The sequence below is a fragment of the Mixophyes fleayi genome, chromosome 9 (assembly GCF_038048845.1).
Source record: "Mixophyes fleayi isolate aMixFle1 chromosome 9, aMixFle1.hap1, whole genome shotgun sequence".
NCBI lineage: Eukaryota > Metazoa > Chordata > Amphibia > Anura > Limnodynastidae > Mixophyes > Mixophyes fleayi.
Window position 1 is genome coordinate 100,438,199 of NC_134410.1, and position 14,528 is coordinate 100,452,726.

Consider the following 14,528-nt stretch of genomic DNA (forward strand, 5'->3'; position numbering starts at 1 on the left):
TTTCAAAACGGTACGTGATATGGAAATGCCCCAAGTCTCTTTTCTCTTTGGGGGTAGATTGCACCCTACACTTACATAGAAAGTTTTAAAAAGATGTTATCGTCATCATCTGGAGCTTCATCCTCACCCTCATCAGTGTGTACGTCATCATCACAGACTATCAATTCATCGCCGCTTGAATCCGCCATTAGAGAACAGTCAGTGCTTGGATGTCTTGGATGGTGAAGGCCTTCCTCGTGGAAGATGTAGTTCATTTATATAAACATCATTTTCTCCACATTTTTGGGAAGTAACCTTCTACGGCGATCACTGACTAAGTTCCCTGCTGTGCTGAACACTCGTTCAGAGTACACACTGGAGGGTGGGCAGCTTAAGTATTGCAAAGCAAGTTTGTACATGGGATTCCAAATAGCCTGCTTTTCTTCCCAATAAGGAAAGGGATTGTCTGACATTTCCATATCAACTACCTCTTGTAAGTAATCCTCCACCATCCTTTGCATGTTAATACTCATATTGGATGGAGTTATGGGCAAGGTCACACATTTTTTAGAAAAATCCTTCAAACCAGCCCAGATGTTAAACTGTTCTGGTCTGCCCTCTGCGTCCTCCCTGCTTTTTTTTTGGAAATTTCTATTTTTTACGAGCAGCAGCTGCTTGAGAAACTGAAGGAGGAAACGTCGGCAAGCCAAGGCCCAGTTCAGCGGACAACTTGCTGAGCAATAGCTCCTTGCAAAAGTTCACATCTCGTTAATTTTGAAGCAAAGACTCAATGTAGGTCTTAAACCTTGGATCAAGCACAGTGGCCAAAACGTACTGATCCGAGTTCAAGATCTTAATAACTCGAGGAACATTGTGAAGCGAATTAAGTACTTGATCGACAAGGCCAACATACTTTGCGGAATTGCTTGCTTTCATCTCCTCAGTTTCTCAAGCTGCTTTTCCAATAGTCTAATTAAAGGAAACTGCTCAAACTAGCAGAATCTGCACTCACTTCACACGTCACAACTTCAAATGGTTTCAGCACCTTGCACAGCACTGAAAGGATTCCCCACTGTGCAAGACTGAAATACATGCCCCCTCCTTTCCCAATGTCATGGCTTGTGCAATACGCTTGGATGGCTTTGCGCTGTTCCTCCATCCTCTGCAGCATGTACAGGGTGGAATTCCACCTAGTACCACCTCCTGCTTAAGTTGGTGGCAGGGCAAGTTAAACTGCTCTTGGAGCTGCTGCAATCTCCTACATGCTGTGGCCGAATGCCTGAAATGGCCTGAAATCTTCCGGGCCATCGAAAGCATCTCCTGCACCTCACGGTTACTTCGTAGGAAGCTCTGCACCACCAAGTTGATGGTGTGAGCAAAACAGGGAATGTGCTGGAAATCACCCAGCTGTAATGCTCACAATATATTGTTGGTGTCGAAGTCGTATAATTGGATGAAAGAAAGTATATTGGTTGATATTGTTTTATTGGTCGATTGCACTCAGTATGCCACGCTACACTTGGCATATTGCGATCGCACGGTAAAATACGCACGTACACACTCGCATTACAACATTTAGTTATTTATGTAATTCATATTCATATTGGTTCCGTTACACAGTCATTTATGAGCAGATAGTATTTAATTTATTATTAGTTTATATAATATGATTATATGTACACTTCAGTGTTATTTAAGGTTCAGGTTATAAGAAAGGTGCCATGTCTAGTATCATATTAAACCCCTTTCCACCAGCAGCTGTCTGGTGCATTCGGCGAAGAGATCGCACATTGCATACTCTAGTTATTGATGTTAGCGAATAAACCTTTAATATGATACTGACCATTAAATGCTAATAGACTAATTGTAATTGGAGAGCCAGGCGGGAAGAACAGAGCTCATCCCCTGGAGAGATGACCCCCACCTTTGGATTCCTTAGATTGAACCAGCCTATGACCTTTTTACCATAGACCCATCTGATGTCTGGACCTATAAAATCAAGCCACGTCATCTCTATTGTTCACTCTGTAACACTGACTGTATATATAATCATAGCTGCACCCCCACTAGTCTCAGTCTACTCTGATCACAGTATTCAAGGGTGAATTACTGTTCACTGGTGCCCGTGGTTAGCGCAGCGGTATGTATTTATCTTTTGGTATTGACTGTACTGTACTATATCTTCAATATAATAATGTATTGAATTGTTAACTATTTACATCTGCTAAAATAAATCACTTTGTGCGTTGGAAACACAATACAATCGCCTATGCAATGCTTATTTGAAAACGATAGAATTACTTTAATATTAGCGTTATCAGAAATGACATATCCTGGGGAGAGTCTAAGTGGTATAAGCCATGTATCAATCACATCTCTTAGTTTGCGTAACAAATTGTCAGCTGCATGCCTGTTAGTGAAGCCGGTGATACAAAGATTGGCCTGCCTGTGACTAATGTTACGTAGTGGTGTACATGCTGCTGCTGTTTATGCTGGTGAAGGTGAATGACCAACCCAGTGGGCTGTCACAGTCATATAGTCTTTGGTTTGACCACTTCTACTTGTCCACATATCTGTGGTTAAGTGGACAGTGGGCAGAATGGCATTTTTCAGCGCAATCTCTACATTTGTACACACCTTTTGGTATAGTTGTGGAATAGCTTTACGGCAAAAATGGTGTCGTGATGGAATTCTATAACCCAGACACAAAACCTCAATTAACTGTGAAAAACCAGCTGCGTTTATTGTGGAGATTGGACGCAGATCTAACAATAACATGGCAGCCATGGCGTCTGTGATTCGCTTGGCGACTGGGTGACTTCTGTCATATTTGCTTCCACTAGCAAATGATTGTGTCACAGTTAATTGTTGAAATGTAGGACTGCTCTTTTTCTTGACCTGCCTGTGGGCTGATAATTCACCCCCAGCACCAGCAACAGCAGCAGCAGTGGGACTAACATTTTCTTCAGAGGAATCAATAATAGTGCAGGAGTCATCCAGCCTTAATAATTGGGGATGCAGGGCTAACTCCGAGCGCTACTGAGGATATTGATGAGGATGGTGTGGTGGGTGTATTTTGTAGCCGTCGGGATGTTGGTGAGCGGAGGGTCCTAGCTGATGATGGAGTGCTTGTAATTTTTTTAGAAGAACTTTCAGCTTTTCCCAACACTTTGCCATGAACTCTCGTCAAATGGCGTAACATAGACGAGGTTCCAAGATGGTTAAGGTCCCTCCCTCGACTGACTGTGGCTTGACATACACTACAAATGGCTATACAATTGTTGTCTTGTTTTGGGTAGAAATAATTCCACACATAAGAAGTGGATTTATTTGTTTTATGCCCAGGCATGACAATGGCTTTTTTCTTGTCACGTGCCAGAACTGCTGCCTTTGGTGCAGGACTGGCACAAACAACCTCATCAACATCCTCATTAGCGCCCTCGTCACCTCCACAAATCTCCCCCTCATCCTCTTCTATTTCCAAAGTGGCATCCTCAATTTGTGTATCAGGCACACAAGAGCAGAACTGCTGAAAGGGTCCCTCTTTATGGGTACACTAACAGAATGCTCACGATTAGACATCCCACTGTTGGATGGACTCTACACAGGGATTGGTGTCATTTGTGATTCAGAGCAAACATTATGCTCTAATGCGTTACTGTTATCTTGCAGCTCGGCTTTGACGCGTAAGAGTAGTTGTGCACCAATTGTAGGCTCGGTAACATTTTTTGATCTGTCACTAATAGACAAAGGTGAAGGCCTCATTCTCTTTTTGCCACTGGCAATTTTTTTTTTATCGGCACTTAACTTTTCCTCAGTTACACTTCTTTTTCTCTTCAACACGGTAATTTTTTTTTTGGGGTGTGTTTTTTTGACTGATTTCAAAAGACTGTGTAGTTTGACATCGCTTTCCCAGATGATGTACTGGGAACACTACCATCAGGACTTTTAGATACTGCTGACAAATATGACTTTTGACAGCTAGAAATATTAATGCAAAAGAATGGGGGACACCCCAAAAGCACTTGGGAGTGCTAAAAATAATTTTTTAAATCTGCTGACAGATAGTACTTTTGACAGCCAGAAATATTAATGCAAAAGAATGGGGGACACCCCAAAAGCACTTGAGAGTGCTAAAAATTATTTTTTTAATCCGCTGACATATAGTACTTTTGACAGCCAGAAATATTAATGCAAAAGAATGGGGGACACAGCAAAAGCACTTTGGAGTGCTACAAATTATTTTTTCAATCTGCTGACAGATACTACTTTTGACAGCCAGAAATATTAATGCAAATCCTCTATCCTCCTCTCTTCTCTATCGATTGTTAGCAGAATTGGAATCAGAATTGTATTGTCTGTCCCTGCTCTAATCAGCCTGTGACTACACCCTGCTCTCTCCCTCTGTCAAATGGCAATGGATTGCTGTGGAGGCAGGTATTTATAATTTTCAAGTATCGCGAGAACCGAGCCCCGAGATCCGACGACATCACAATGACGTTCGGCCTCGTTTTGGAATCCGAGCAGGCGGGAGAGTACCGAGCCTGCTCTGCTTGGTACTCGGATAGCCTAAGTTCGGGTGGGTTCGGTTCTCGGGGAACCGAGCCCGCCCATCTCTAATATATATATACACACACACACACACACACACACACACACACACACACACACACACACACACACATAAAACGCAAGAACCCGTCAGGTCAAACTGTTTACTTTCCAAGAGATAATAGGCTCATTTCTGAGATATCTTATAGAGACGCAAAAAAAAGGGAGGGCATTAAACCTAATATACAAGTTACCCTATTAAAACATATACTAATACATTCACACATATATATGCATATGAGTGTAATGTACTGTTTATTCTCTCATAAGCCATTTTCTTCAAAAAGTGTCAAAATTACTGCCCGGAAATTGGCTATGTGTAAAATAACTCCCATGACCTCTAGTTTAATTCCGATACCTTCAGTTGTTATAAGGACCTTAAACCTTTACATACATATTTATAAATGTTATCTGTAGCCTTTTTATATAAGCCAAAGTACATTGTAGGTTTGTTGACATTGAATAAATAACAAAGTACATTCTCTTACCATAACCTTTAACGTTCTGAATGAATTTGGGTGTCAAACTTTAGAACATTTAAAAAAAAATTAATAAATTACTGGAAACTACAGCAAACAAGTCATAAACTCTTACCAACATCATCTACTAAATGAATTCTATTCTATTATCGTTGTAGAACAGGAAAGCTAATTTATCATAAAAAGGAAAGTGCGTTCCATGTTTTATAGTTTAAATGGCAGAACATTTAGAAGACCTTCTCCAAACGGTCAAACTACATTTGTTCATCAAAAATGGTTTCAGACAAAGCTGAGAGAGTTGCAATTGAGGTATGAAATAAAGCATTCACATGTTGAATGAGATGAAAGATCAGCAAATCACAGAAAAACAGAACCATATTTTTACAGAAACAGGTGAAACAAAAGGTTATGTTTTGAGCTACAAGAAATATATCCTAATGCCAGTTCTGATTTAGCGTTCTGGAAGTTTAAGTTTAATAACAGTTACAAAAGTAGCAGTCTGTCTTGTTTAAAGCATCATTTGCACCTGCAACTCTGAACTATGGGTATATGTATATTTGATCCACTGCATTTACCCGTACCTCTTTCATGGCAAATGCATCTATGCAGAACATATTAAACGTGAACCCACTTTCTGAAGCGCCATTGTGAATAAGCCATTAAGAAAACAGAGGGGCGCTCATTTGCGAACTGGAAAAAAATGCACCCAATGGACATTTCATATTGCAGAGATGCACCTGTTTGTCTGCCTTGGGCATAGATAGGGGTACACATCTCAGCTTTGAGAACGCTCCCGGAAAACCATTCTGCACATACTTGGATCTAAGATCCAAGTGGAAATGGCACTGTTGTACGTTTGAATGTTCTCATTAGGTTGATAGCATTGTGCCGAAAAAAAAGCACATGGAAGCTGCAAAAGGTCTTCCATTGAAAGTGTAGTTCAGGCCTCAATTTCAGCCACCTCTAAAGATCAGTAAAAAGTATGTTTGCAGGAGATGAGGATACCTTTTCAACACTGAAAATACTTTTATGTGCAGTTGCATCTAATACTGACCCATGCAAAAACATCCATATTCCGCACTATCATGTTCTGTTTCAGCAGACATGTGAATGTAATTTGTGCATTAATGGGCTGTGAAATATGCATGTCTGCAAAAGAAAACATAAATTAAGTTACTACATACTGTCATATACCACTTCCCAACTGTCCCAGTTTAGGCAGGACAGTCCCATTTCTGGGAAACTTGCCCAACACTAGGATGCTTCTCTGACTGCTTTGAACTTTGGGAATTATGTCCTCCACACCACTGCTCACCACTGGTGTGTGCGGCAGTGCAAAGGTGTTTCCTGGGGACAGAAGGAGTCTGAGTGTGGCTTAGTGCTTCAGTGTAGCTAGGGACAATCAAATGATCACTCCGCCATCGTGATGTAACCCACGGTTTCTGGCGGTGCAGTCACACCCCCTCACACTGCAGGGTAGACACCTCCTGTCCTGATAACAAAAACTGTAACATTGGGAGGTATGTGTCACATTTATATTATTTTTTTATTTAACTGATAAAAGCCAGGGATATTAGGGATGTGAATCTTCAAATATATCCAATACAGTGGCTGCTATGGGGCCCAGTGGTGAGGGGGAGCTCGGTGATGCTGGTACATGAGCTACAGAGACGTCTTCTGAACATGTGCAGAGCTGGTGCATTAGCAGTGCAGCCACGCTAGGCTTTCAGCTACAGAACTGATGTCCTTTTCCAATTCCTACACCTTGAAGTGCAAGGTGACCAGTGTTAAGCATTTATGCCTCACAGCACTGGGGTCATGAGTTAGATTCCTGACCATGATCTTATCTGTGTGGAGTTTGTATGTTGTCCCCGTGTTTGCGTGGGTTTCCTCCAGGTGCTCCGGTTTCCTCCCTTACTCCAAAAAACATGTTAGTAGATTAATTGGCTGCTATTAAATTGACCTTAGTGTCTCTCGGTCTGTGTGTATATTAGGGAATTTAGACTGTAAGCTCCAATGGGGCAGGGACTGATGTGAATGAGTTCTGTGTACAGCGCTGCACAATTAGTGGCGCTATATAAATAGCTGATGATGATGAAGATGAAATATTTCAGGACATCTTACATTTGTTTCCAAATAAACAGATTCATTCTTACAACCAATCATAGCCGAAAATATGTTTGCGTGGTTAGTGAGGTTGAAAAAAGACAAGTCTGTCCTTTTTTGAGTTATACTTGTGATACAAAACAGCTAAATAAATAAATGAGTTTCAAAATTCTAGCAGTGTTACGTTTATCCAGAGGAAGGTAAAACAAAATCACCAGTGGAAGAGCTACAAATTTATGCATATACAATGACCCTTCTGTTACAGATCATGTCATCATTATGTGTCTTCTTATCTTGCCCGTTTCAGCTGCTTATACAGTGCACATGTCTTGTAAAAAAAAGAAAACATATTTATCAAGATCATATGTACTAAAAAAAAACAGGATCCACTATGCTATAAAGGCCAGGGAGTGTGACATTAAGCCTTCCCATGACAATATCCTGGACTGTGAGATATCCCTCATCAACACAAGCTGGGAGTTCTTTTGAAAAAACTGGAGTTAATTAAACAGATTTTCATGGATCCTCTAGATGACATACAATATTTATAACATATGCTGTAGGCAAGAAATGTGTGAGCAATGGTTTCTCTCTTTTCTTATTTCTTAAACAAGTGCTAACCTCATTGGTTTTCGCCATCTCACTGAACATGAGCAAAGCCTCTGCCGCAGCCAGAGCAAATATCAGATTCTTGTGAACAGTTGTCCTTTCTGATTTGGGAACACTGAAATTAAAGAAAATTGGGAAATTTGTCATCTAGCAAAGCACACGTTAAAATTACATTACAAGGTTACATAAAATATTCACATAGTCATACATGAATTCAACAGAAAATAACAATCTGTCATCAGATATACTACATAATCCTCACACCTCCTCCTAATCCTAGGGTATGGAGAACTGTGACCCGTCAGTGTCTCTGCTGCCCATTCACCACTCCTGCCCCTTGGCGCAAGAGGTCATCTGCGTTTCCATGTTCTGCGCCCTTCCGGTGCTGAATGGTGAAGTTATATTGCTGCAAAATTAAGCTCCATCTTAACAGCTTTCCATTATACCCAGAATCTCTATTCAGCCAGCTTAGAGGATTATGGTCTGTGATAATGGTGAAATCCCGTACATTCAGATAGGGCTGTAGCTTTTGAAGTGCCCATACGATGGCTAGGCACTCTCGTTCAATGGTAGCATACGCCACCTCTCAGGGGAGTAGTTTTCTACTTAGGAAAATGATAGGGTGCTTCTCTCCCTGCGCAGTCACCTCGCTAAGGACAGCTCCTAGTCCATAGTTAGACGCGTCGGTCTGTACTATAAACCTCCTTTTGAAATCTGAGGCCCATAGCACAGGGGACTGAGCCAGAGCAGATTTCAGAGCTGTAAATGCATTTTCATAATCCTCTGTCTAATTAACCACCTGTGGTAATTTCTTTGTTGTTAAGTCAGTCAGAGGTTTGGCTAGGATGCTATAATGGGGCACGAATTTTCGAAAATACCCAGCTGTACCTAAGAAAGACATGACCTGCATACCTCCCCCTACACTGAAATTAAAGAAAATTTGGAGGTCAATAAAGCTAAACAAATAGGTGCAGGAAATGCATACAATAATGTCATATCAGGTAGTCATAATCAATAGTCACAGTCATAGAAATAAAAAATTGTATATATTCCTGTTCATATAAAGATTATTATTACTCTTTATTTATATAGCATCAACATAATACACAGAGCTGTACAAACAATATTTATTAATTTATATCTGTTCCCGTTGCAGTGCAGCTTACAATCTAATCTCCTTTCCACATGCACACAGACATACTCCGTGGCCAATGTAGTCAGAAACCTATCCAGAAATCTCTATGTTTTTGGACTGTTAAAATAAACTAGAGTATCCAGAGCCTAGGCCCACATAATACTGTTGCAATATTTTTAAATAAAGAACTGAAAAAATAATGTAATCTTAAATGGAGCTAAACCAAAAAGCGAAATCTCATTTTAAAATTCTGCGTATGAGGCATCGATTCCTGTGTCAGGAGTGCACTTAGGAAGAATTTTCAGTTACCCAGAAAACCCCCTTTCTATAATCATGGAACCTCCCAGTTAGTATGTATATTTCAGTTTACTATGACAGATTGTCTGCAGTCTAGGAAACATTTCCATGAGCATGTGCATATGTTTTCATGAATATTGGCCTCAACAAAATGGCCGTCACCAATATTGCAGTCCTATTTTTAACCTATATCCACTACTATCCTTCATTTTAATTAACGGATGTATCCCTGGATACACTTTTCTAACCCTTTCTTAAACATATCTATTGAATCTGCCTTCACAACCTTCGCTGGCAGTGAATTCCATATTTTGACTGCCCTTACTGTAAAGAACCCCTTCCTTTGCTGGTTGTGAAACTTCCTCTCCTCTAGGGGGTGACCGCATGACCTGTGGGGTAAAAAGTTCCCATGTATTGACCCTTAATGTATTTGTACATGGTAATCATATCTCCTCTTAGACGCCTCTGTTCTAAAATAAACATATCTAAACTGGCTAACCTTTCCTCATAACTTAATTACTCCATACCCTTTATCAATTTTGTCGCCTTTCTCTGAACCCTTTCTAGTTCCAAATTATCTTTTTTATAGAGTGGTGCATTTATGTATATTTTACAGTTCTAATTCTAGTTTTCATTTTTTGAATACAACACTACAGCCTATTTTCTCTTTTGTATGCAATTCTGAATTGCTTTGCTAGGCTGAATGTATGGACGCTGCACAGTACCACTTCTCTTGTGTCATTTCTATGCTATAGATATATACACTTAACACTACCACTTCTCTTTATGGCATTCTCATACTGTAATCTCCCATGGCCAATGTGAAAGTCAAATAATTGGAATAAGTAAACTACATTGATTAACATTGTTTTACCGTGCGATTGTGATTAGTACACCACGTGTAATAACGAAATTGCACGGATTAATAACATACATTTACATTCGAACTTACACTTGTAAATAGTACATATTTATTAAGGTTCCAATCCACATTTATTTATTAGTAGAATGTATTAGAGATTAATTATACATAGATAAAACTATAGTAAAGATATTTATGGTTTAGGTCCTCTAAGAGGTAAACAGTTTGGTCTCATATTTAAGCTTATTTCACCAGCATTAACCTGGTTTCTACAGAGTAGTGATCGTATCTAGCGGTCGCAAGTTATGAGCAATATGAGATTATACTCAAAAGTACTTTGTTTATGGGTCAGTTTGAACTGTTTATTCAGCGGGAAGACACATAGACAACAGTTGGAGTAAGTTGCGCACCCGCCCTTGGAAAAGGTCAAATAAACTGACCTATGACCAGCAGACAACTGAAAAATCATTAACCGTGGACCAATGAAGACCTCTCTGAGTGTTATCTGTGTACATTGTGACATCGTCAGTGTTTTTTTGTTAATTGAAACTGCATATAAACTCCCTGAGCCAGTGTCTTCTTTCTCTCTTCCTGACAACAGACAACATGACTGTATCTGAACCTGGGCCCAGGGGAAGCGCTGGCTTAATAAAATGTATTCCGTTTACACTTTCCTGTTTATTGTTATATCTTTATGCTTCAGCATGACTTGCTGTAAATCCTAATATTTTTTGCTATTAATTCTCTTTGTGTGTTGAAACCACAATAATCGCATTGGACAATGTTTATTGCTAGCGATAAAACGAACATAACACTATGCACCGCCAAAAGCCTGGGAAGCTCGGCGGTGATTACGTTTTCTCTTTTTTACAATTAAAGTTAAACTCAAAATATTAAAATAAGTTAGAATTACTGGGGTTTCACGAAAATTTCCTGATCAGGGTAAAATTTTCAGAAAACTGGGAATAAAACCGGCAAGTGCAAACACCTCTTAGATTACGTCTTACACACTGTGTACATAATCACTAAAAGCACAGTTTATTGATTGAATCTCCAGACATTGCAATATTTAATGCCACAGGACTGAGTGATGTGGGTACATTTATAAAGAGGGCATCCAAGGACAAGATAAACCTAAATATGGCAACATCTACTTGGCAAATTTGTAATGTCTTCTTTAGTAAAGAGCTCTTATTTTAATGAAGGAAAGGTGAGATATTAAATACAGTTTGCCCTTTTCTAAATCATAAATATGTATATTTTTACAGGTTTTGTTCCACTTTAAAGAGTAGTGTCACAAACGCCCAGCCTGTCCCAAATATAGCAATCTGAACAGCTGGCCGTGACTGGCGTCACCTTAGTCACTTAGCAATAAATACACCTTTTCTGCCACCACAAAGGATTTATTATGGTGTTGTTCCGTTCACCAGAACCACTTATTAATGTTTCACATTTAAATCACAAACACATGTAGCATGAGCCTTCCTGGGCTTCGTAAACTCACACAGAATCACGGAGAATACACTAGATTAAATTATTTTAATCTGAAAAATGTTTCCAAAGCTAATTTACAAAAATTAATAGCAAGACATACAATATGTTGCACAAATAAGTTTCAGAAAATAAAATAGGAAATAAAATCAGAGACACTACTTTATGACCTGATGTTTGAGGGAACACGGTTGAGAAGCATGGGACATTTCAGTCTTGATAGACCCCCTCATGAAATGCACACTCTGATGTCTAAAGCAGAAGATTTTAAACCCTTTTTTCCACATAACCCCCGCCCCCCACCGTTGGAATTTAACTGTCAATAAAGACAGACTGATCTCCCAAATGTCACAGGGTGTAACGCTCCAGGCCTAGAAATAGTATATGTCTAGTTACCTGTATTTCATTCATCTGGAAACTGCTATGTCCCAGCGTCAGACACTCTTCATTCATTCATTCAGCTATATTCAGATCTGCGCAGGTGCAAGTCTATTGCACTTCTGGGCCTCCTCCCTCTTTTCATTGGCTAAGCATTTCTGGAGTATTATTTAAACCTCCTGGATTCACCTGTCTGATGCCTGTTCTTCAAGCTCACTTCCTGCAGCCTGTGGTTTTGGTTCCTGTTCTCCTTGTGGTCTGTGCTATTCCAGCCTGCTCTCAGTTCGTGGCCTGTGCTGAACCATCGCTGCCCCTCTCTTACCATCTCCAGTGTACTGACAGCTCCGGTTCTCTCATCGCTACCACTAAGAGCAGCTACTACACCTGTGACTCATCAGCTGTTATTCCGAGTTGCCTCTGCTATTCCAGCCTACTCTCAGTTCGTGGCCTGTGCTGAACCGTCGCTGCTCCAGTTCCTCTCTTACCATCTCCAGTGTATTTAATCGTGACAGCTCCGGTTCTCTCATCGCTACCACTCAGAGTCGCTACTACACCTGTGACTCATCAGCTGTTACTACGAGTTACCTCTGCTACTCCATTCTGCTCTCAGTCTCTGGCCGTGTTGAACTATCGCTGTTCCAGTACCTCTATTACCAAGTCCAGTGTACTTCATCGTGACAGCTCCAGTTCTCTCATCGCTACCACTCAGAGCTGCCACTACAGCCGTGACTCATAAGCTGTTACTACGAGTTACCTCTGTTACTCCAGTCTGCTCTTAGTCTCTGGCCATGTTGAACTATCGCTGCTCCAGTACCTCTATTACCATCAATAGTTCATTTCATCGTGACAGCTCCAGTTCTCTCATCGCTACCACTCAGAGCCGCTACTCCAGTGTTACTCAACTCCAGTCCTCAGGACCCACTAACAGTGCAGGTTTGCCAGGTGACTAGTGAAATAATTATACCACCTGCTACACTGTGTCAGTCAGTAATGAATACACCTGTGCTCCAGCAAGGAGATATGGAAAACATGTACTGCTAGGGGTGTCCTGAGGACTGGAGTTGAGAAACACTGCGCTACTCCCTCTGTGACTCATCAACTGCTACTACGAGTTACCTCTGCTACTCCAGTCTGCTCTCAGTCTCTGACCGTGTTGAACTATCGCTGTTCTGGTACTTCCATTACCATCTCCAGAGTACTTCATTGTGACAGCCTCTGTTCTCTCACTGCTGCCTCCCAGAGCCGCAACTACATCTATGACTCATCAGCTGTTGACCTGAGTTACCTCCGCTTCTTCACTGTGCCCAGCATTTGTCTAGTGTTGAACTTCTGCTGGTCCAGTATCTCTACTATCTACTCCTGAGTACACCATTGTGACAGCTCCTGTTCTCTCATTGTTATACCGCAGAGCTCCTATTCTCCTAGTGACTCATTGGCTGCTAACTATCAACATATATTATTGTTGTTCCTGTAGCTATCCCACTTACCTGTGGGTTTCATCGTCTCTACCCGCTTCACCTGGCTCCCCCACATCGTTCTGCTGTTCACTCACTCACGGGACTGCGACCTGCAGGTTTGGTGCCGCTAAGACCATACCTCCTTGCAAGGGTTCCTGGTGAAAACCACCTGCCTGTTAGACTCTGCGCCGTGGGTGGGCCTAGCCATGTTCAGCAGAGCCTAGGGATCTACCTCCAGTAAGCCAACCGTGACACAGGGTTTTCGAAGTGCTAAGGAGGTCCTGAGTTTGGAATGTTCACGGGGCCTTGAGTTCTCACCTCTGCTCCTTCTGCTCAGGCTAGATGGTTTACAACTTTGGCCGTCAAACTACTCCAAGACCCTATCTCTCCCTGGTCTGGCTATTTCAAAAGATTAATGACACTTGAAAACTCATGTCATCTAGCAAAGTACATGATGAGATTACATTACAAGGTTACATAAAATATTCACATGGTCATACATGAATTCAGCAGAAAATAACAATCAGTGATTATATATACTACATAATCATCACAAGTAGGTTTATCAAGCCTTCTAAAAAGGATACATGGAGATGTTGCCTGTTATCAGATTCTAGCTATGATTTCTTCATTACTGATCTTCCTCTCTCACCACTCCACATCTGCTGCACCACTTTGCAAATCTATCCACTAGTTCTCTGTGTCCTCCAGAACCAATTCAAATTACTCACCCTTACATACAAATCCCTCAACAACACTACCCCTTCATACATCTCAAATCCCATATCAAAATACTCCCGCCCTCTTAGATCTACCTCTAACCTGCGCCCTGTATCATCTCTGGTATCCACCTTTCACTCGTGCCTACAAGACTTCTCTCGTGCTGCCCCCCACTTATAAAATTCCCTACGACGCTCAATCCGGCTTTCCCCCAGCCTTAAAATCTTGAGACGCTCTCCAAAAAACCATCTCTTTTTTAAAGCTTACCTTATCCCTGATGATACTATTCACACTAAAAGACCTTCACATCTGTCCCAATCTCCACTCTAAACCACACTCGCTCCTCTTGTTTCAGCTGTGCCCTCTTTCACTAAGAATGTAAGCTCTCTAATGAACAGGGTCCT

The 14,528-nt window shown here is 41.0% G+C and overlaps 2 protein-coding genes across 3 annotated transcripts in view; one reads left to right on the forward strand and one right to left on the reverse strand.

Moving 5' to 3' along the window:
• PSMB7 (proteasome 20S subunit beta 7) overlaps positions 1–14,528 on the forward strand; it is a 979,390-nt gene that overhangs the window by 699,818 nt on the left and 265,044 nt on the right. The gene's annotated exons all lie outside the window — the stretch shown is intronic.
• ADGRD2 (adhesion G protein-coupled receptor D2) overlaps positions 1–14,528 on the reverse strand; it is a 322,961-nt gene that overhangs the window by 230,855 nt on the left and 77,578 nt on the right. For both annotated transcript variants that reach the window (XM_075184713.1, XM_075184714.1), the window contains exon 16: positions 7,797–7,899. In XM_075184713.1, the coding sequence (XP_075040814.1) occupies positions 7,797–7,899 (103 nt within the window). The remainder of the gene's footprint in view (positions 1–7,796; positions 7,900–14,528) is intronic.